The sequence below is a fragment of the Phaethon aethereus genome (genome assembly GCF_964289735.1).
Source record: "Phaethon aethereus genome assembly, chromosome: 13".
Classification (NCBI taxonomy): Eukaryota; Metazoa; Chordata; class Aves; order Phaethontiformes; family Phaethontidae; genus Phaethon; species Phaethon aethereus.
This window is the reverse complement of record NC_138589.1, coordinates 5,912,455-5,936,271: the sequence shown is the minus strand read 5'-3', so window position 1 is coordinate 5,936,271 and position 23,817 is coordinate 5,912,455. Positions and strand designations below refer to the sequence as shown.

General features: G+C 42.5%; 1 protein-coding gene across 1 annotated transcript in view; it reads right to left on the bottom strand.

Moving 5' to 3' along the window:
- TOX3 (TOX high mobility group box family member 3) overlaps nucleotides 1–18,538 on the bottom strand; it is a 73,959-nt gene extending 55,421 nt beyond the window's left edge. The window contains exon 1 of the mRNA XM_082005881.1: nucleotides 18,209–18,538. Within this exon, the coding sequence (XP_081862007.1) occupies nucleotides 18,209–18,310 (102 nt within the window). The 5' untranslated portion in view covers nucleotides 18,311–18,538. The remainder of the gene's footprint in view (nucleotides 1–18,208) is intronic.
- Between the last annotated feature and the right edge of the window lie 5,279 nt (nucleotides 18,539–23,817).

Here is a 23,817-nt window from a genome sequence, read left to right as displayed (position 1 = left end):
TTTTGAAAACCATATTGCCATTTTTATTCAGCCGGTATTTTAATACAGCATCAATATTTAACTACTTCATTAAATGAAGTGTGACTTTTATAGTGAAAATGTCAGTCTTTGCAGTTCATTAAATTCATTTAAAGTATAGCTGCTTGATTTTTTTTTCCTGGAGGAATAAAGGACTATTAACTGAAGGCATAAACTTAGCATTAGCGTGTACTTTTTTCCTTCAGATTAACATTCAAGATTTGTAACCGTCTTTACACATTTAAGAGATTGTTTGTATCCATTTGCATTATCCTTATTTTTATAATAGATGTCATTTTTATAGCATATACAACTGTTTATCACAGTTGGATATGACCAGTAGGATGTCACAGAAGATATTAACATGTCACGTGCTATTATGAATCTGTAGAATTCTGCAAGTAGTATTAAAAATACATTATTTTGAACTGTGGCATCTGGAAAAATAAACTGTATATGATGTAAAATGTAATAACTCTTGGAATCCAACAGGGTTATGAGTACTGTTTTTCTGTTTCATAAAACATTCTTTGACAAGTATCCTTTTTCAAGGAGGGTTTCTATTAACTAATACAAAAGAACACAGGGAAAGCGTCATTTCCAGAAAGGTAGCACCATGTTTTTGCCAGATGTAAGAAATCCTGGTCCATATTCTCTAGGACTTCTGTGACTAACATCTATGAAGCCGGAAAAGCAAATTTTTTCTGATTAATAAATGGATGTGATTATAAAGTAATAAAAATAAAGAAGCTGCTTTTGAAATGTACTAAGATAGAGAAGTGGTGATACTTTCTTTTCAAACTACTACTCCTTTAAGTGTTTGGAGTCTTTCTCAGTGACAATGAAATCTCTGGTTTTGGAAGACAACCATAAGGGCTTTTTTCAATTGTAGTGTTTGGGTGTCCCCCCTCCCCAAACAAAGCAATTTGATTAGGCTGCTCTCTTGTAGTAATGAACTGAATCACTACCACGATGATTCTCACGCTTCCTACTCTCAGATTGCACTAAACAGCCAATGCTTAATCTACTACAACACAGATGGTGATTAGGAGGAAGGGTTTGGACATGGACATGTGACATTTTAAAGGGTTTCATTTTCACAACTATAATATCCAGCCTCTGTAAATCAGATACTGTCTTCTAGTGGTCTTAAATGCAGAATCTAATATACCCTACCACGTGCAAACACTCAGGGCACACATTTTGGGTACCATTACATATTGTGAAGATTTAGTTTGGAACTACGACTTTAAAAAGTATCCAATTATTCAATCTACAATTTTTAAGTTCACCACATTGCCCATTCCTCTCACACACGGGCACTTTAGCCTCCATGCAACCAGTAATTGGCATCAAACTAGAGAGGAAGAAGAAATGAAGACTGCAGTAATTGGGGATTACTTAAGTTAAAAGATTCCTTCAAGAGACATCCTTCTACGGACGTTGTCCACAAAAAAGTTTTATTTTCTAGGAAAACTACTTTACACCTCCAAATTCCCGCTAAGCTACTGTAATTCCTTTTTCTACATGTCAAAAGTAACAGCATTTATAGGAGATTCTGGTGCTTGAACTACCTTCCTCTGCATGAATTTTTTCTAAAGAGGACTACAGAAAATAAAAATTGAATTATCACATGACTATAGTTCTGAAAAAAATGAATTATAGAAGCAACACCCCAGTGACATATACAAAAAGGTACCAGTGACACATATTCCAGATTGGACTTTGAAAGAAACAGTCTTAACACACTGTTATTTTCTACACTGTTACATCTGCCAAACCAAACTGATGGGCTCTAACGAGCAATCCCTTACAGCAAGAATACATGGAGCTAAACAAAAACAATTTCTTTTAGGACGTCGTGAGTTATCGCACAACTGCAAAGGGAGAGGTATCCAGCCAGCCGTATTAAATCCGTATGTTCTAGACCTGCTAGAACTACCATCTCTCACACCAGCACCCACATGCACACCCTGCAGGACTGGGGTTCCCAACCTAGTTCTTCGACTTGAAAGCAAACTCTAGACCAACAGAGTTAAGGCAGCTGCGCTGCATATGAAACAAGGGCTTGGCTCTCCCACTGCGTGGACCTTGGAGGCAAAGGGTGAAACAAGGCCACTCTTGCCGATAAATGTTTTTCTAAAACAGTCCAAGGAGGGCCAAATTTGCTACCTATTCACCTTGTGCAATCATAGGATCATTCAGGTTGGAAAGGACAGCAGGAGATCTCTAATCCAACCTTTGCTCAAAGCACAGGCAACACTGAATTCAGGAACTGCTTACTTGGGGCTTTTCTTCAGTCAGATCTGAAAAAACATCAAGATGCAGACAATCCTTTTGGGCAACCTGTTCCAATACCCCGTTATCCTCAAAGTCTTTTTTTTTTCCTGCCTTATATGCAGCCCGAACCTCTCATTTCATCTTGTGCCTGTTGCCTCTCATCCTCCCACCATGTACCCCTGTGAAGAGCCTGGCTCCCTCTCCTCGCCGGTACTGGGGCTGCTGGCAAGTGCCCTGAAGTCCTCCCTTCTCCAGGCTGGACAAGTCCTGGCCCCGGAGCCTCTGGTCACAGGCCAAGTGTGCCAGGGACTGACCATCTTTCTGGCCCGCCATGAACCCGCTCCAGGTTGTTAATTCATGTTACTATCCACCAGGCCCCGCTGGTCCTTTTCAGCAGATCTGCTTCCCGGCCAGCCAGACCCCAGCCCGGATCTCTCAAACCAGTGCACCGCGAAAAGGTTTTGATACATTAGGCCAAGGATAAATGTATTGACATTGAGCTTCAGGGTTCTGTGATGCTAAAAGAACCTCACAGATCTCCCAACCCCTTTTTTAAAGTCCACTTTACAAGAAAGAAATAATTTATTTTTCATTTTTTCATCCAGATAGAATACTTGATTACCAATTTGATGCAAGTAGGAAGAATCATTACTTTGGATAATTAAGGCTTTGAAGAAAACTTTTACATCAGCTATAGCCACCTGCTTCAAAGTTTAACTCCACCAACAAATGAACTCACACTTCAAAATAAGACAAAGCTAGAACCTCTTTAAAAAATTGTATACTGGTTTTTAATCACACTTTAATTGCACACAATTATGTACCTGTTCCAGGACATTTTAAGCAACAGCAGCAATAAAACCTGACAATTAGAGTTTTGCACTCAAACTGCCTTATAACCAAGCAGCAGCAAATCTTTAAAGTACATTTCGGAGTTCAGTAATTCCCAGGAAATCATGCTGCAAATGCAAATAATCAGACCTCTAAAAATGGGGGTACTAGTGTCCAGGAAGAGCCATATAACCCTTAAAAACTCAAAACTAGTGGATATGTGCTATTCTTTAGTTTTTCTTCTGGACTTACATAATTAATCTATATATTCCATGAGTCTGAGGCCCGGAACTGGTTCAACCAAATGATCACTTCCAAAAAAACATTAGCCTACCACGTCCAGTGCTACAAATGAGGGCCTGTCAAAAAGCTCTGTGATTGAGCAGGTCTTTGTCTTGTGTTGCATACTATTGTACCACACGTTTGGGCCATCTCTTTTCCAAGCAATAACTAAGCTAATTCCACCCCAGTTGAAGAATTCTATAGATATTCTTAGTTATCGTACAAATTCTGCTCAGTTTTACCCTTACCTAATGCAACTTTTCAATGAAAATTAATTGGAGGAAGTTTCAATTTTATATACGTCAACCAGAGGACCATCCCAGGAAGTCACCACATAATCTTTGCTTAAAATGAACACACTACCTACATTTTGCTATCACAGAACAGGCCAGGAAAAGGAAATACACCAAACAAAATTCATAAGAGCAATTAGAAAGAGATAATAATAATCACAGAGGACAGTAGAAATTTCCCTGTAGAGGTAGGTAAGAAGTTATGTTGTTATTTTTGTATGCTGGACTAAAATCAGATACAAATGAACATCACAGGATAAAGCATAAAGCATACTTCATGGGAATGCTGCATTCTCAAGAACTTCTAATCTACATACAGAAAGTTGATACAAGAACTCTTCTAGAATGTAATTTCTTTTAAAATAATTTACTGATTTATTAAAGTCAAGCTAACATAGGAGAATCCTTGCAGCTCTAGCTGAAAATATGTATTTCATCACTATGGCTGCAAGCACAAATACTCTATAAAATTATGTATGGAGCTGTATAAAATGTATCAACTTGCTACCTAAATAGGATTATAAACTAGACTTTTCAAGGAAAGATCGCAACTATGCCGTTCCCATGTACCTTTGATATTAACCCGCAATCCATAATTTAACTGTAATCCCTAATTTACTCTACTGTGATTCCACTTTTATCATATATGTAGTAACAACTGGTACTGTCAATAGTTTTGCTTAAATTTAAAAATGAAGACACTATGTCCTACAATGGCAGACAATACCAACTGTGCGAGGGACCTGGAGTTTTCCCTCTGCCACACAAACCGATCAGGCTGTGAGTAATTACGTGTCCAAACTTGGGGTGGAGAAGCAGATCTGCAAAGAACCACGTAGTTGTAGTAGCTGCTCTTGCTATGCTGGAATATTTACAACAGCGCTGGCAGACGGCACTTTTTACACAAACACGACAACATGCTCTGTCTTCATGGATTAAAGACAAACTAACAATATCCACTATCATAATTCTCAATTTTTTGACCTTTAGAGACGAGAAACAGGTTTGCATTGCTCATGAACACAAACGGACACTAAGATGGGCTGCAAATTTTTGCAAATGTTTCATGTACCTCTCTGAAGCGTTTCTTCGTTCCGTTGTCCAAATGCTTCTTGAAAACAAAAGTTCTCATTCAAACCCCTGAGACCAGGTTATTTTTAGAAACTTGGAACTGCGGCAGATACCAGTGCGCGGAGCCCAGAGGTAAGGGAGCAGCTGATTATCTGATGTGCACTGTCAAAACACCCACATCAAGACAAACCATCTAAAAATTTGATACTACGCTTCTACAGACTGTCAAACTTCTACAAGATGTGGGTTTTTCCACCACCTCTCTCAGACACCTGAAGGCCTTTGTCTCCCCACCACCACCAAGGAAAAGCACGCCATTTCTGAAGGAAGAACTAAGCAATCTCTCCATGTTCACAGGTATCTCCCCGGCATCCATAAATCTCATTTATAATAGCATTCCACAATAAAATTAGACTTCGGACATGAATTTTCTTTACCAGCTGTTTTATGCATAACTCCAAAATTTTTGTTGAGTCTGTAAGTAACTATCACACCTACAGTTGCCTCGTCCAAATCAAAGACTCACTCGGGATCACAGAGCGCATCACAAAACTTCAATATCATATGTTTAGGAATGTAAACATGAAGCCTAAAAGAACCACGTCAAACCAGATTGAAAGGACAGTGGCCCCGTGGGCCCTGTTTTAGCCAAGCACACAGTACATGATATTGAGCATGAACCGAGAGCCTTACAAGTGAGTACCGCTCCTTCGTCCCCGCTATCCCAGGAAGGCTGCCTCAGCACCCTTCTCCTCTGGAAGCTTCTCATTCCCAGCCTAAGCTCATGGCCCGCGTTTATACAGCCACGCTTGTAACAACACTGTCTTCTCTCTCACCCTGCTGTTTCCAGTATTACTGTTAAAGCATAGATAGTTCAGGTCTCTTATGTTGTCTTTGCTTAAGAAAAATCAATACTCCAACTGTAAGGTACTTCTTTTAAAAAAAAAAAAACAAAAAAAACCACAAAACACAAGCAAGTTCGCTGCCAGACCTGCAATTTTATGTGTCAGTTCTTCCACACTTCAGAGATGAAGATTACCTACACCTTCCCAACGTGAAGCAGCTGAATGTAGCGTTTTGCTTCATTTTATTTGGTATCTAAGCTGGAGAAAACATAATAATGATTCATTTATTGAGCAAAAGTACAGACAAAACCAACTGGAGACCATTTTTATGATTTCCAGTGAGGCAGGTGTGTTGCTTCTGGTAAGGGTGAGAGGCCCGACAGAACTGGTGCTTTTCAGCAGCCAGAGTAATGCTTACCAACATTACAGCCTGTCCCCGCGTACCGTATTATCAGAACTGACTCCTTTGTTTTGTCAGCAGGTACAAAGAAGTTGCTTTATCCTTTTACGAAATGAACAGTTCAGTGCCCGAGAAACTACTACTTCAAAATACATTCTCTGAGCTGTATTTTTTCCAGCAAGTTTATGAAGCTCCATTCAAAAGCAGAAACCTCTCTCTTCTTCAAAGAGGGTATATTCCTACGTGCAAGAGCAGGATTGTACCCATTTCTTTTGAATCCATAGAAGATTTTAGAAAGTAAGGATGAGAAAGAAAAAGTTTAGTATGTTTTAAATCAGTTCTTACATAAAGTTCAGTTTGTTTGTCTCATTGATTTTTTTTTTTTTTTTTAAGATAAACGTAAATCATCTTCACAGGGAAAACTTCAGTACTTGGGATCAATAAAGCGACTGGCCTTGCTCTAGCATACATACTGAGATTCATCATCTAAAATCTTGTTATTTCTTGTTTCTACATTCACAGATCCCTGGCAACTAGAGTTTTGGAAAAAGGCTGCAGATAGGAGCTCCTCTGCCTGGGTACCAAAGCCAACCGAATGGAGATGCAAAGATAAACCTGTCTCTTTCTTCTCATCAAATAAGAACCAAAGATCAGTTCTCCAAAATGCATAGGAAATCTTTAAATGTGAATAACATGTATTTCCACCCTCTTCCCCTGCCTCCCCTCTCCAAAAAACCCCCAAACAAAAAACCCAACCAAACAACACACAGAACTGCAGGAAGTGTAGGAACTCAGGCAGACTGAAAATACTTGATCCCCAAATTGTAAAAGTTTAGCAATATTCCCTAGCCACACTCCCTCTTTCTCATTAAGGTGTTTCACAGACAATTCTCTATTCCTTTTCTAAATTAACAAACGGTCATTTCCTTTGGCACCAGAGAATGTAATGACTCGTTCCACAGCACTGTGGAAGACGAAGTAACACAGCAAGGCTCAATAAAATACGAAGAAATGGAAAAACCGTGGTCAAAAAGAAGTAGGAGATCAAAAATTTCTCGCTGCCAAAATTCTGTGCCAGATTTGTGGTGCATTGCTTGTAGTCACTGTAGCTGCAAGGTATCAATCTGAGTTGATGACTCTGAAGGACCAGAATTGATTTTCCTCCATGGAAATTGTTCCTTCTTTTTTACTTTCACACTTATTTTAAAAGAAAAAGGTTACATCCAGGGGGCAGAAAGCAAGGTGTATGCTTGGTACCAGGTCTCACCCACACAGAGAATAAATGAAACTCAGAAGATCTACAAATAACTCTATACAGTCTTAAAAGTATATGGATAGCTATTATAGTCTTATGATTTCTAGACTTTATCCTTTCATATGCATTTTAAACACTCACTCTATTAATGTAATGGTATTTTAATGGAGTTGTTTATTATTATTTTTGAGTCACAGAAACACCAAGAATGAGGCGTAACAACATAATGTTCACCTGCAGTTAGTCATAATACGAATCAAGCTCTTTATCATCACTGTCTCTCACTTATGCCTTACAATGGAATAAGCTTAAAAATGTTTATTTAGAAAAAATTCTGCATGAACACACAAATTACATGGAATATGATAGAGAGCGAGCTATAGTGGAATTCAGTTAATTTAGCAATCCAAAATTATAAGCAATAAGAAGCCCCATGATCTCCAAAGAAGATGTACATATCCCGATGTGTGCTGCACAGCAGCAAATAGCCTCTCCCCGCATTTTCCAAGCTGTGGAAGATTGTTATTGCTGATGCAGACCAATACGCTTTGTCTGCGTTTTAAAAACGTGTGACTGTACAAGAGTCACATTTTTGATTCAGCATCTTTAGTGACATGTACTAGAAGTAACAGCTGCCAATTTTTCATTACAAAAACCAACACAAAGCTCAAAAAAAAAACAAACCCCACACCCCGTTAATACATTATCAAGTGAAGAATCAGGATTCTTTTCTGGTATGTAAACTCTCTGCCAGACTATTAACAAAAGGGCAAATTCTGAGACCTTCCTTGAAAAACAGCTATTTACTAGCGACAAGAATACAGGAAGATAGGCAGCATACTTGTGTGACGTTATTGCCAGCAATGTATTTGTGCTGATAGAAGTCAAAGCCAATCTTCACCATCCTTACTCACACACTTTCTAACAGAGAAGACAGAAAAAGGCTGCTATCCTATCACAAGTTGTCTGCCGACTAGATTTAGAAAAACACTTTCCTACTTAAACTGGTCAAGCTGTAGTTGCAGACTGAGGCAAAATAAACGCAGAAGCTCACAATACAATTGTACAGCTGTTTTTTCAGAAGAATTACAGGTAGAAAAGCAAGATCGATCTCTAAGCTGTACACTGGACACACCACAAATCTGTGTATGCAAAACACCGAAGTGCTGTTTGTTTGCCTACTTGAATAGCTATTTAATGAACAGAACTACTATGTTTCCTTTCATATGATCTTTGATTAATCTCCCTGAGTTATATTTAGTCCTAGATTACACTGCCTGCCTTTCACCTTGTTCAGTCAGAGCTGCACGTCAGCTGAAATTCTGTCCCAGTTGTGGGTGGCTCCAAGAATTTCAGGTTTCTGCTGTGTGCCATCAGCCAGCGAGTCCAAGCCAAAGCAGGCAGCAGAGCCAAGGGGACATGGGAAAGTTGCCCACGGAATGTGCTGACGCAGAGCATGCTCCAAGGGTCCTCTCACAGAAAAGGCACCCACAAAGCTGATTCCACAAAGGCAAAATCGTAGAAGGAAGTCATCATCTCCATAAAGCATGACGGCTGGGAGAGCATGCGGTACTGAAACACTGCACTGAAGACGCTGATGCACATGTCTGATTCAAATATTACTTTAAAAAGACCAAGGTAAGACAACGATCAGAACTGAGAATGCACCTATGTAGAGTTTGTCAAATCCCTGAACCAACAATTACATATTTTCAACAAGCCATACGATACCCTACGCACCTTACAGACATCATCCAAGATCCCAACGCAAAGCTCTTAAGTTAAAAAACTCTTAGACAACGGTACGAGAACAAAACAAAGGTGGCCTTCCTTACTAGCACTTCTGCTACGTCATAAACAACAGGCAGCTCTCTCTCATGGACGCAGTGAAGCAAGCCACCATTTAGGAAATCAGGCTGCCTTGTATGACGTAACGTCCGATTTACCACTCCACACGTACTCCTTGGGTCTCAGCTGCACCACCATGGGAGCATAAAGATAACTTTAAATAGGTTTTAAAAATATCAGAAGGAAAGGACAGCAGAAGCGTCTGCAAAACCCCTTTATTTAATTATGTCTTGCACTTGCAAATTATTCCGCAAGACAAAATAAATTGATACAAATTACTTCATTTTATCATTTGAAATACAGTTACTGGACACTCTCAGAAAACTACAGAGTGTCACATAAATATAAACATATTATTTACTGTAATGATTACTTTGTAGTGCAAATCTAAGTTAAGCTCTCATGTTTGCACCTCACAATGTGTTTACATTTGTGGTATGTCCAGTGTACAGCCCTGAGATCAGTCTTGTTTTTACTTACAGTTCTGCTGTGAAAAAAAGCAGGAAATGCATTGTAAAATTCTGTTTATTTCACCATATGTAGAGAGTAGGCTTTTTGTAAATAAATGTAAGGTTAATGTATTTCAAACCATATCAAGCAAAACAATAGGAGAAAAAAGAACCATGTTGGGTTGTGGCAGGAAACCACAACTATCAAGTTCTTCATGAGAACAAATCAACAGTGTGATATCCCACATTTACGTGACCACCTATTATCATCATCATTTCATCCACACGCTTACCAAGAACCCACAAAAGTAACAGCATTAACCTGCTAAAGCAAACAGAACGACTGTTTTCCCATGCCTAATCAAATTCTTACTTATTTAAGAAAGCAAATTGCTTAAAAAAATAGAGGACTGCTAATCCTCTATCAGCAAAACAGTTTACTGATAAAAGTACAGTTTAACAAAAGTACTGTTATTAATAACAAAGTAATACTGAAATACAGTATCCTAAACCATTCAAAATTCAACTATTTATATAACTGTAAAGAGTAGCATGAAAAGAACGGCAGATAAACAAGATCTGCTCTGAAAACAAGCTACTCCACTACACAGCAATTGGTCTTTGCATGGTTTTAACACAATTTTTCATATCAAAATTAGATAGTTATCAGTATTGTGTTGTTTAAGCATGTCCTGAACCTACAAACCTTTTTATAGTTCAGTGACTTTAAACATACTAGTTGTCCCATTGGGATAGAAAGGATGATTCATACAGCTCAGGTAGTTTCCATGCACAGGCTCCTTGGGGGGGAAAAAACCCCACCACAACCACCCCCCCAAATACTTTATTAATTTGCATATCTAATACTATTTAGTTTTTAAGTCCCCCCCTCACATTAACTGTTTACAGAATTACAATGTAAACGATATCCACTTTGAGTGCTAAACACAGAAGAGTTTCTCTTGAAAATTTTTCTGAAGAAAACCAAATGGAGAGATGAAGACAACTTGCTTCAAGTGATCAAAAACATCTGCATGTACACCTAATTTTCCACAAACCCTACCATACTGGTAATTTTACAAATTTGCAACCTTTTGTTAGGTTGCTCAATTGATCAGAACTCTCCAGAATATTAGAGAAAAGAAAATCCTTATGTAAATGTGTCTGTTCAAGCAATAGTCTGCTTCAACATAATGATTTTACATAATCATCAATTACATACTTTGTAAAGCAGAGGAGGAAAGCGAGGAGGTACCCATGCTATTGCCTCTGCAGCTCTCACTTCAGCCAGTAGCAGATAGAGTCATGCCAACAACCACCAAAAAAAAAAAAAAAAAAGCAGAAGACAAACAGATCCCTTACTTCAGAAGTTGCCAGTCCAACTCCTGGCATTTCATTCCAACATACCCTTCATTATTAACTTCACTATGTCACAACCCACTCTTTTCCACAAGATTTAGTCTTAGCTCTAACAGGTCTTTGGTCAGGAATAATAATATATGGTCATAGTGACCCAGACAGTAAGAAGGGCTGTAACTTTACAACTGCAAATATAAAACATTGAATTGATAACAATTTCTCCTATGAAATGCCAAGGGCAAGCCTGATCTAATGACCGTATAAATAAGTGAAAGATGCCCACATGGAATCAGTCTCCAATGAGGATAAACAAAGCTGAGATATAAGTGCCAAGGGAAAAAAAAAAAAGTAGACTTCTATCCATGATTTTTGTTTTTTAAATCAAACTTAAAGGGATATTAAGGGATACTTTCAACTTGCACTTTTTGAGAACGGGCTGCTTTTCTTTCCCCTCTTGATACTTATATGGGGCTTTACAACAAAATGCAGGCTGCTGGGCAAACTGATGCACATGAACTGTACAAACTGAAAACTAGATTAGATGTTTGTCTAAAACATTTTTTATTTTCAATAATGAACTAATATTGTCCAATTTTAGTAGCACACCTTTTCCAACAGAACTGAGTGTGCACCACTCTAATCACAAAACTCAGTTATTTTTAATGTGATGAAAATGAAGATAAAGTGTCTGAAAAACTTCATGGAAACTTCTGTTTGGAGAAGCGAGGTACCTGTGGCAGAAGCAGTTGTATAACGACAGTCTCCCCTTCCAGTTTTGCTAGTTCCGCAGCCCTGTAATGCCTGTATTTTCCAATATAGTGTTTCAGGTACTAACAGAGAGAAAACATTCAAAACAGAATTTGGATTGGTTTGACAGGTGCTAACATGCAGTGGAGAAGATATGAAATAGAAATCTTGTTAGAAAAATAAATAATGAATAACACGGCAGCAAGCGTGATCTCATCAAAGTCTTCATCTGAAGGGAGCATAGTGGCAAAGACCAGAAGGCTCCTGAGTGACATTGTTATCTAAAGTCCTGATTAGATTTTCACCTCAGAGTTCTCAATTTTGGTAGCAATCATTGCAAAGATACTATGGTGACTGGCACTCTATAAATACATCACACAGACAGGTAACAGTATAGAAGACGGCTATCAGATAAGAGTTTGAAGCATTTGAAAATTCAACCCTGCCATTAGGTCTGTATAACAGTACTCAATTTTACGGCAGTAGAAATGTGATTACAGATAAAAAGGTAAGATTAGTGCTGTACAAATTCTTCTCCTCTTAAATTACATTATCATCGTTCAATAGCATTAGTTAGGTTTATAGGGAGTGTCAGAATTCAACAAGTATATAGGCATGTATTAACTGTAAATTTAATAAAAGCCTGCAGCACAACCCAAAGATCACGGTTTGATTGGCCTCGCTTTGCCAGACCGTGCACAAAACTGCAACGCATGAGTCACACAACTTACAGTCGACGCAAGCTACTCTCATCTCAAGTATCTGCCGAAGAATATAAGCTGCTATTTTCTGTGTATTTTAGATTTTATTAGAAATTCATGGTAACTCATTACAGGGTTAGGCTGCACTCGGTACCTTTGCATGAAGTACAACGTTTGATGCTATGGGAATGAGGCTCTTCTCGTCCCAGGGGGTTTAGTCAGTATTTCCTCACTCTAGAGCCAGGCGTGTGAATGGGTGTCCATGTGCATGGTATGCACACGTCAGAGCTGTGATTGCTGTAAACTATCATTATTTTAAAACACACACACTACTCATTTCCACACATACTGTAAGTACTCCAGACTACCTCTAAGCATTAAACTCAAACTCCTCATATATTACCGTATGTTAGTACAAGTATCTTACTAATACAATTGTAACCCCTTGTAATGAAAACATCTAAAAAATACTTTTAAAAAACGACTTCTACTAAATATACTTTGTCTACAACCAACTCCTTATGTCTTGATAACAAATGGTATGTTCAGTATAGGAGCTGCATTACTTGAGCAACTGCAAAACTGTACACTGCACAATCCAATCAGTATCACCATGCTCATCCTGAGCAACATAGACTCTCCCACCGTTGCTGCCTTTGGCACGTCGGGGTTTCCTTTCACAGCTAGCTCTTCAAGTATGTCACAAACCTGTGGGATGATTGCTCCTCAAAAACAGCAAGCCATGGTGGGGATACCAACTATAATTTGTATTCTTGTGGACACGCTCATCTGATCATCGCACTTTCTCTTCCAAGTACTGGGAACCATATATCCAACATTTTTAGTGCTGGACCGGACAGCCAAATATTTTGACAACTTTTTTGCTCCCCAGCAGTAGTTGCCTGCATAGTCCTGAGGTTTTGAGATATCAGAGGCAGGCGAGGGCTGTTCTGGGAAAGAAGCAGTTCAGCACACTTGCCACATGTGCCAGAAGGTCAATGGGAAATACTGAAGACACAAGGGCATTCACTGAGTTGATACTGCAACAGAAGTTCCCAGTCCCTTGCTTAAAAGCAAACCCCATATTTGTGTCTCTGCTTACACATCTCTACTCTCTACTTTGTGGGCACTGCTTGGTGCTTTCTGGCACTCTCCCATCACTCGGAGCCACCTCTGTCACGGTCCGACTGCAGGTACACGCATCAGCTTCCAGCCACCGGAGACTACCCCACCTGCATCAGAGCAGAGCCCAGATGTAAACTAGCATATATGCAGGGCAGGTAATGAGTGAGCATAGAGCTTGCTATCCGAACAGCCTAGACTCATTGTCTCACACCATCTGCTATATGAAAGAAAAACCCATGCATATATAGCCACACTGAATTTGCAAGAAGAGTAATTTTCAATCGTTTGCATAACTGTAATCCATTTTTTCCTAACCACACACACTAATAGGAATGACTTATAGCCCCACTTTAGCATGCTACTAAACTACTGCTGTTTTTGCCTTACCTCTGGAAGAACAAGATAACCTTCCTGAGCTTCCTTTGTAAAATGCAAAATATTTCAGCCAAAAACATCAAGTTCTGACATTCACATATGTATGCTAGTGCCTAAATAAAGGTACGCATGTTTGAAATTTGTATCCTTCAAGGATAATCTGTGTAGAAGAGATAAACATTATAAAATGCAGACAGCTAAATAATGAAGTAAGGATTCTGAAATTTAATATAATGATAACTCAAGCACTGAGCTGTACGTGTTTAGGTTTTGGAGTTTTCTTTTCCCCTTTTCCAAACTGCATTATAAGAAGTATGGTTCTCTAATAAAGAAATGTATTTTCTGTGATGAATAGTAGTTCCCTAAATATTTTTGGTAGAAGACATGTACTTTACTCAATAAGTGAAAAAGTTTGTTTAGAAAAAACTACTCAACTATAGCAAATCTCCAAAATCATTCTCCATCTGCAGAACCATAAAAGGGCTCAAAACAGAAGCCGACTGTTTTACAACAGCTGGTGTCTTTCAACTTTCTATTGGTTTTATAGCTATTTTTTGGTGGGTTTTTTTTAGTACATTGCAGCAGGACTCTTCTAGAAACAGGCAGACCATGATTTCACTCATGCAATTCCATGAAGCAGAGGTGGATCGCAGTTATCCCAAACCACCACCAGGCAGACACATGCAGGGGTCAAGTTATGTACTCTCACACCAGCACTGAAAACTTATCAAATGTGGCCCTGATCCAGCAAAGCACTTAAGCACATGCTTTACTTTAAACATGTAAGTAATCCTATTAGAGTAAATGAGATTCAGCATAAACCACTGGACTGAATCTCAGAATACCTTGGTTGTGGCCCTGATTATGTCAGTGACTGACTGTGTAACCTTGGACAAATCTCCGTATTTCTGTGTCTTTATTTCCTCTTTTACCCTTTATGCGTGTTTATCATGTTGCACACCATCTCAACAGAAATAATCCCAATCTGGAATCTTCTAGAAACTGCCGCACTACAAATAATGGCAGGGATATTTATGTACTTTACTCCATTTCAAATGCCTGTCATGTACTCAAAGCTAATGCTCTCCCAAAAAATGCCCAAGATGACATCCCTTACCCTTAGGTCTACTTTATTCAGTATTGACAACCAATTGGAAAGCACAACATTGCTCTTCAAAAGCAGTTGTGGAGAAGGAAGCCAGCGGAGGGGTGCCCGCAGGCGTGGGCCAGGGCAGCTCCCGGGCATGGGTGCTTACAAGCGCGGGACTCGCGCTGCAGCTCCCTCCCGCCGCTGGGCCCTCGCTCCCAGGGCAAGGAGAGATCCCAAGCCCTGCCTGGGGATTCGTGGGTCAGCCTGCCACATTTCTGCCAGCACTGTACCCACAAAGGGGAAAAAACCCCTGTGCACTCCTGGGAAAGCCTCTTTAAAGCACGCAGGTGGAAGACAGCATCGTCTCGCAGGGTGCAATGCGCTTGCACTCAAAGGCTTTGTGTTCAATTCATTTAGACGTTGTGATACAAGATACAGTTTTCCACAGGTAGGCCATATGCCATCAGGTCTTAACGAGCCAGAGAATATTTCACATAAATAATTCTGCTTTTGCACATATATACAACCATGCAATGCGGTTACTCTTGCCACCACGCTTCCTGCTTCCCGGCAGTTGTCACAGGCAATGTCACTGTCACAGGGAGAATATGGATTCAGCTCCTAACAATGACGCAGGCACGGATGAGTGGGCAGGATACTCAAATGAGTTTCAGAAAGACTTGAGGTAAAATACTGTCCCCAGTAAAATCAATAACAGTTCTCCCATTTACTTCAGCAGAGTAAATATTTCAACTCTTTTTTTTTTTTTTTTTTTTTTCCCTCTGCCTTCTGGTCATCTCAGTGCCTCACAGAGTAATCATTTATTTTCCTTAGGAACACAGGGAGAAGGACCGAATGGATAGAAAGCGAGGGAGGGAGGAAAGATTTCAAAATAAATGTACTCTTTTTCCAGAATAGTAATAAAAAAACCAAACAACAAAAAACCCCAGCAAACTTACAATGATTCCTGCAGTTATAGACGATGCAGAAAATGAGATGAGATTAACACAGTTAAGATCCTCCTTTCTAGGAACTCATTCACAAATTCCTCTTCTGTCCTTGAAACACCTGTACAGCATGCTGCTGCTTTCCCAGCTGAACCAAACAAGAGCTCACAGCAACAGAAACACAGCTTTGTGCGTGTCGGTCTGCTCCGGATCAGGCCTTTTGCATACAAAGATATCTGTTACATGACACATGCACCATGAGCTGTACTCTGTTAATTAAAATATTTTCTCCTGCAGATTGGAAGCCTGGCCTACAAGACACTTGCCAAAATTAAGTTCAGGAGCACAGCAACTGAAATGCGTTTTTGAATAGGTCAAATGTTAGTTAGTTCTGACTTTTTCTGAATGTGTGCTCTGTTCTCATTGTATTATGAAAGGAATTACAGTCAAAAGGTTATATATAACTGTGCATTTGCAACAGCTTAATGGACACAATAAGCTACTGGTTTTCATAAGCCATTCAAGAGTTTGGACATTAAAAAAACCCACGAACCTGTACAGTAACCTGCAACAGAGCCTGCAAAAGTGCATACCGTGCATAACACATTAAAGTTACTGAATAAGTGAAATTTACAGTAAGCATGCTGTCAGCAAGTGCTGCAAGTTTCCAAAATTAGTTGGCATTTCAGACAACAGTGAACATTTACTATGCATTTTAGAGCTCCTGAGGTCCTTAGCAGCATTCAAAGTTAAGGTTGACGTTTCATCTTTAATTCATGCTCCTCTGTCTTTCTATATTAACTACTAACAAAGCAGCATGCTAACAGCCTCAGCACAGCGAGCATGCGCAGGGCAGGAGCTGTGCACGCTCCACGGAACGCTGGTCTGCATCTCCAGCGAACGCAGATCTGTGCCTTTCGACAACGGAGGGCAGCCACCGAATCACACTGACAAACTTGAACATCACAGCAGCTGAGATGGAGATTATCATAAAGAGCAACAGAAAAGTATGCTCAGGAGATCTATTTAAAAGCAATTTCTCTAGGAGAAAGTTTTCTTCAGCTACTGAACCTCCTTATTTGAGCCCACATGATTTCTCCCTCTTACAGTGATCTTTGTAGTTCATCAAGCTTTATCTACTCATTTGGAAAGGATTCTTAAAAAAAAAAAAAAAAACAAACCCCAAAAAAACCCCACCAGATTTTCACATAAGCTTAGACTTTGCGCAGCACCCTTCTTTTCCCCAGCATCTCATACAGTGCCTCACAAAAGGCCCCAGAGGTTGGACAAACATAGCACCAGGAAAAACACAGTGTGAAAGGGATCTTTATGTGCATGTGTGAGGGCTCATTGCTAATAGCTCAATGTGCTATTGACACATCACAGGGCAAACAGCTAAGGCTTTTTCAAAATAGCATGAGTCACAGTGTCATTCTTAATTTTGCCTTTTTCAAATTTGGGTAATTTCTGAAACAAACCATCATTAAAGCATATTTTTGTAAACGAAGGTAGCCGCTGGGAAATAGCTATCCCTTCTGCCTGTAACGTCTACTCCACAAACTACCCGTGCCGCAGAGAAGGTGTGAACAGACCGAAGCGGTACCGCAACTTCTCTGACAATCCTCCTCAAACCAAAGCGGCTGCCACCTTCCCGTGCTAGCAGCTGCGCTGCTTTCAGACAGCCCTCCTGTTTGGGTTGATCCTTTAGCTACGGACTGGCCACGACAGAGCCGGAATCACCCGGAGGAGCGGCGCGGAGCCGAAGGGGGTGTCCCTTCCCCGCCCCTCGCAGGGGCGCCCGAGCTCCCTCGGGGCTCTGCCCGACCCTCCGGGGATCCGCAAGCGGCTCCATCCCGGGGAAAAAAAGTTGAGCGCGTCCCGGCCCGAAGCAGTGACCGGCTACAGCCGTCTTTTGTTCCCTGGCCGCGGGGGAGGAGGATTCGTACCCCAAAGTTACTCGCGGCTCTTGGCTGGGTGTCGAGCCCAGCCGAAGCGCCCGAGCGCCGGGCGAAGCAGCGGCCCGGGGTGGGCCTGGGGGGCCAGGGCGAGCCCGCCGCGGCCGCCGGCGGCGGGAGAGAGGCGGCGAGGGGCGCGCCGCCCGCCCGCTCCCGGCCCCGCGGGCACTCGCCGCCTTCAACTTTCCGTGGACGGGCGTCCCACGGCCCCGCGGGCGTGCCCCGCCGCCTCGGGCTTTCGGGCACCCCCCAGCCCCGGGCATCCCCGCCCCGACGTAGCCCCAAACTCCGACTCTCGGAGAACCGGCCCCGGCAGCAGCACGAGGAATTCACACACCTTGTTGTAGCTGTAGTAGCCCAAACACTGGGCAAAGTCCAGGTTGGAGGGGTCTCCGGGAAGCGAGCTGCCCGCCGCAGCCGGGTAAAATCTTACATCCATGCCGGTGCTTTGGTCCAAGAAGTGCACTTGGAGAGACGGCCGGGAGGGTTAATACATCCACCTTCAGGTGCCTTCCCCGGGGCGGGGGCAAAGCGCCGAGGGACCGGAGCAGCGGGGCGCCGAGCCTTCCCGAGCAGCGGGGAGGAACGAGGGCCCGGGGGCGGCGGGGGAAAGCGGCGGCGAAAAAGTGCAGGTAAACAAGGGGGAGAGGAGAGAAGAGAGGAGGAGAGAAGGGGTGGGCGGCGGAGCCCAGGTGGGTGCCCGTCCGCCTCGGCGGGAGGAGGGGAGGGAAGAAGGGAGGGCAGCAGAGAAAGGGGGGGGGGGGGGGGAGAGAGAGAGGGGGCGGGCGGTTGTTTTTTAAAAGCTCAGTGCCAAGCCACGGGCTTTGCCTCCGCGTTCAGGAGCGGCCGCTGTACACAAAGGAGCCACGCGCCCAGCGCGGACGCACGGACAGACGGACGGACCCGCCGCCGCCAAAGGCGGGGGCCCGGGGAGCAGCGCGGCGCCACAGCCACCCCACGGCTGCCGGGGAGGGGGGCAGCGGCCCCGGGGCCGGTGCAACAGGGCAGCGCCGGGCGGGGCGGGCTGCGCGGCGCGGGGCCGAGTGCGGCAGAGCCGCCGCCGCGCCCGGGAGCCGCGGCCGGGCCGGCGCCCCGCCCCGCCCCACCCGCTGCCGCCCCCGCCGGCCGGTGCGGGGAGGGGGGCCGGGAGCGGCGGCCGGGCCTGCCCGCGGCCCGGGCAGCTTCTGGGCGACTAACTTTCGCCGCTGCCACCAGTTCTCCGTCCGTCTTTTTTGTTGCGTTTGGGTAGCGCGCTGCAGTGGCTGCCGGCGCTGCCTCGCTGCGTCAGGCTGGGGGCAGAAGGAGGGAGGTTTTGCGAGCGGACTCTCGAACACTGGGGCCTGTCCCCCAGAACCCGTCCTGACCTCTCGGAGTCAGTGGATGCGGGTTCAAAGCCATGCCCTCGTAGTCAGGCGGAGGCGCGGTGCAGCTCTGTCTGCGACCCTGCGCGGGGGCTTTCCCGACCCAAAGTCTTGCTCCAGAACTTTGGGAGGAGACACTAAAGCCGTACAAAGGCAGTTTAGCCCCGTGACCTGTGCCCTGCAGACAAGGCGTGAGGAAGAAGGATAAAAATACACCCTTCTATGACAGGGAGAGAATTGCCTTTCAGGTCTAGGGCCGATTCCTGTGCAGTTATAACACAACCGGAAACTTACCCCAGATTGTCTTTCAGTTTGCTCCATTTGGTTGCAAAATAGCAATGACAACACGAGTGTACAAGGTTTAACTGTACAACAGCAACAAGGCCTTCTCTGAAGGGTCGCTGCATCTCCGCCGTGGCTGCCGAGGACAGATACCTTGGGCCCGTGCTGCAGTCCCACGCGTGGCTGAAGGCTGCGTCAGGGGCTTAGTGCCCCACACGTCACGTCCAGGCACGATGTTGCGCTGTCTGGATAGATTGGGAGCCAGCTGTAAAACAGTCAACAGCTACAATGTAGAAAGGGAACATCTTCCCAAGTCCATTCCTAAAAATGTTATTTTCGATATTTATGGTGGCACAAGTAGCTCCTGCTAGCACAAGAGACACCAGATCACCCTTATTCAGAGTATTGATGCTGAAGTGTCACAGTTTGAAGCAAAGAAAGATCTCTTAAAGTTGCGTTTTGCGCTAAGAGAATTAAACATAGCACAGATATACATCACTACTTACATGGAGTATTTAGAATTTAACTTTCTAGAAAAATGTGTATGAACTGGTAAATGCCTCAGTAGAAAAGAAAACAGGCATATTCTGTCAAGTACCTAATCCAATTTTATATTCATAGTGTTAACCATTTTTAACCAAAGGGAAAAAACTGAAAAATCTACCGTGTTGCTAGAAGGGAAATGGCTGAGGAACATACTGCACACAGTGTTCGCACGAGCACACCCCATACCTGTGGCAAAAATTACTGATGCTCCTGAGAGAAACAAATTGTTTAGAAATAAAAAGACATTGAATCTGTTTTAGAATGCAACATTGCATTAGAGCATGCCTCCAAAGCAGTGATGGAGAAGTGGTAGCGTACAGGCACAGCAAACACATTTCAACCAAGGCTAATGAAGTAATACCGGCTTTTAGTCTTTGGGCGACAAACATTCCTGCAAACCCAAGTGTACCCGTTCGAATAAGCAGATTCTCAGCTGTAGGAACAGATCATTGGCACCAAGTTCGAGGTGCTCTTCTCTATTAATGCAGGTGTTTCCAGACTGCCTCGCTCTGGTTCTCTACACTTTTAACGAAATCTGAAAGCGTATTCCCACTGAATTCAGAGGGAAATTGCTTCAGTGAGGAATGATCAGCAAATGATTCCAAGTTTAGGATTTGGTCCCGCTGCCATATTGAAAGGAGCTCTGAAAGGCTGCAGTCTACGGCTCTGGGCAGCGCACAGCCTACGGAGCCCTTTGGCTGCCGCACAGTTCCCCCCTTGCCTGGCGAGGGGCTGCCCGACAAGGCGTACCGCGGGCCCTCCGGCCCAGCGCGCCTCTCCCGTCCCACGGCCTCGGCCTCCGCCCCACAGCCAGGAGCGGGCGCCTGCGGAGCCGGGGGTGGCAGAGGGGAAGCACCCAAGGTGCCGTGGAGGGCGGGCAACTCCCGCCTCTGGGTTCGAAATCTTAAATTCAGAAGATAAGCAAACAATGGTGATGGAAATAATGATGATTTTAAGTATTCTGATGGAATATACTGTTTCCAACAGTCTCTTCTGAAAAGAAAAGAACAGACACGATAGGAAAACCCCAAAATATTCCATCCTGAATGTCACCGGCACAGGAAGTTAATGTAAAATTGAAATGTCCTAAGTCAGAATTTAAAAAAATAATAATAATTTCAGCTAGGCAAAACACTTATCCCCAAAATACTGTTTGGTGAGAAGTTTTTAAATACTGTCTACTTATGCAATTATGAAATTAAAATATAGAAATTTGGTGATACTTCCAACTAAAAAAATTCCAGTTCCTGACTATAATCTAGCTTCGGCACCTCTACCGAGTGCCCAAACTAAGTCTTTTTCAGAACTAGTAAGACTGCAGTGAAATTAATGAGTGATTTAAAGAGAAAACGAAGAGAAACTGGGATATACATGCTAACTTGTTTTTCTTTTTAAACAAAATATTAGTTTTATGTGATAGTGTGCCAGAGAGAATTTTACAAACTAAAAAATTAGGCAAGTGCATGTGTTTTCCTTTCTCAACTCCTCTTCAATGATTATTAAGTAAGTAAACTTGAGTAATCTCTGCTACACTTCAAATCCACATACATGACATCAAATCTGTTTGTTAGTAACAATGTATTTATCTCAGGAGTACAGTAAAGATGGAATATGAGCCAAAGTATTTATATCTTTCTGTACATATCACTTGAAAGGAATCCAACAAATTCTTCTCTCAAGCTATTCTCTTTAAGGCCCTTCAGTAAAACTATGGCTTTGGAATTCTACTTTCAATTTTTTTTTTCCTTCAGAGCAGTTGGAATTACGAAGCATTTGCAATTTTGAGTAAGTATCCCCTTCTTTTCTGCTGGCTTAATGAAAGTAAGCATCTATCTTCAGTAAGTGGAGTACACCAGTAATTTCCCTGGTCCTGAGTGGCCTCGATTTCAAAGAAACTTTTTGAAAAGCATTGTTCCATAAAGAGCTGAATGTATGCCTACTGATGCCAACAATTATGATTCAGGCAGTAACACACAAACTGTGACTTTGTTCCATCTTGAGCTATACTTTCTTCTGACTCATCATGACAATTCAATTTTGAAAGCCATTAAGAACACTCAAACTGCTTTCCTGATGTAAGAGCAGAAATTGTATTGGAGTTAATCAGTCATATACAAACTTGAAAATGTGCATGCACAAATTCTCAGTGCTGCCCAGAAACCCTTCGACTTGCACAGGTAAATCCTAATGTTGCAGGCCTAGCTGATTCCCACACAAGCCTGGCGAGTCCTTTTCTCTGTACCAGGACGTAGCGAGGGAATGTGTTTAATGGTTACGGCCTATTTGCTTTACCTTTAACTGGTACCCTCACAGCCTCTGCAAACGACTTTGCAAACCCCGCAGCAGTCTCCCAGTCTGTAACATGGATACGGCACCAGAGGCTCGGTAACGTTTTCTTTCTCTTTACTATACAGAAGTCAAAGGCACTGGGAGGAGATTGACTCCAGCAAATGGCAGGGTCAGGAAGAAACCTCAGCGGTAAGAGCAGACACACCAGCTCCCTAACATCCAAGCGCTCAGAGAGCCAGCCAAGTCCTCCACAAGGACTGCAACTCCGCAACCCCCGTGTCCCTGGCCTGAGAGTCCCCTCACTGGAAAAGACAGCAAACATGAGAGGGGGCAGGAAAACGAGGGATAAAGGGAGAAGGGGGGGCCCAGGACTCTTCACTCCAGTTTCACAATGCAGAATCAACACTAAAAAAAAGATCTGACATTCATTTTCACGGTGCAGGGTCCGCATCTATTGGCTCCTGTAAGAACTGGGAGGAACAAGAGGAGATGGAGGAACACAACATCCCCGAAATCACCTGTTAAGGAACAGTGTCTTAGCCCCTTCCCCCCAGAGCACATGTGGAGGATGACAGGGCACAAAACAAAAAGGCTGGAATACAGGAGGAGAAAAGAAAGACAGAGCACCAACCAGGTCAGGTTTAGAAAATAATCTAAAGCCTCCTAGAATCAATAGGAAGTCCCTTTAATTGATTGCAATGGGCTTTGAATTAGACCTATATTCTACTTATCAAGTACAGCTGCTAAGAATCAATAATATTTTGACTTACCCCTCAAAGCAACAACTACACTGGTGACTTTTGGCTAAGAAGAAGTACGATTAACAGCATATTAATTCATTAGCGTTTATCTCACTAAAGTGCCTTTTCATCAGATTGTAGAGTCAGCTGGCATTTATAAGTGATCATGCAGGCATGAATGTCCTGTGTAAATGAGGCAGTAAAGAAAAAACTTTTGTTCTTAGCATTAATTCAGATCAAATATTCATTGATATCTACATTTCTCAGCAAGTATCTCAAGCAGAGATCAATAAACGCTTATTAGTCACTGAGCATGTTTCCTGCAGCAAAGGAGGGAATGTCAGCCAGCAGATGGGAGCAGCCAAATAATCGGGGGAACTGGAGTCTAGTGCTTTCTGCCAGATGATCATTTACCTTCTCTTTGTCTCAGTTGCTGCATCTAGAAAACTGTAGATCAAAGGATTTTTTATTTTAAAAGGCATTTTTAAAATTCATTCCTTAAAATTGCAAATAATTATTTCAAAATACAAATATGGAGTGTTGCAGGGAGAAAGCAATCACAACTGAAAGTTTTTGGTTTGTGAAAATTCTATTTCTTTCAGGCCCAAGTCAGGAAATGCATTACTTTGTGAAACTGGGAAAACCAAAATTATTGAGCTTTTCAAACATTTACACGTGCCTGCTTTGATGTTTTTGTGGATTGCTGAAGTCTCTTATCTTACCTGAAG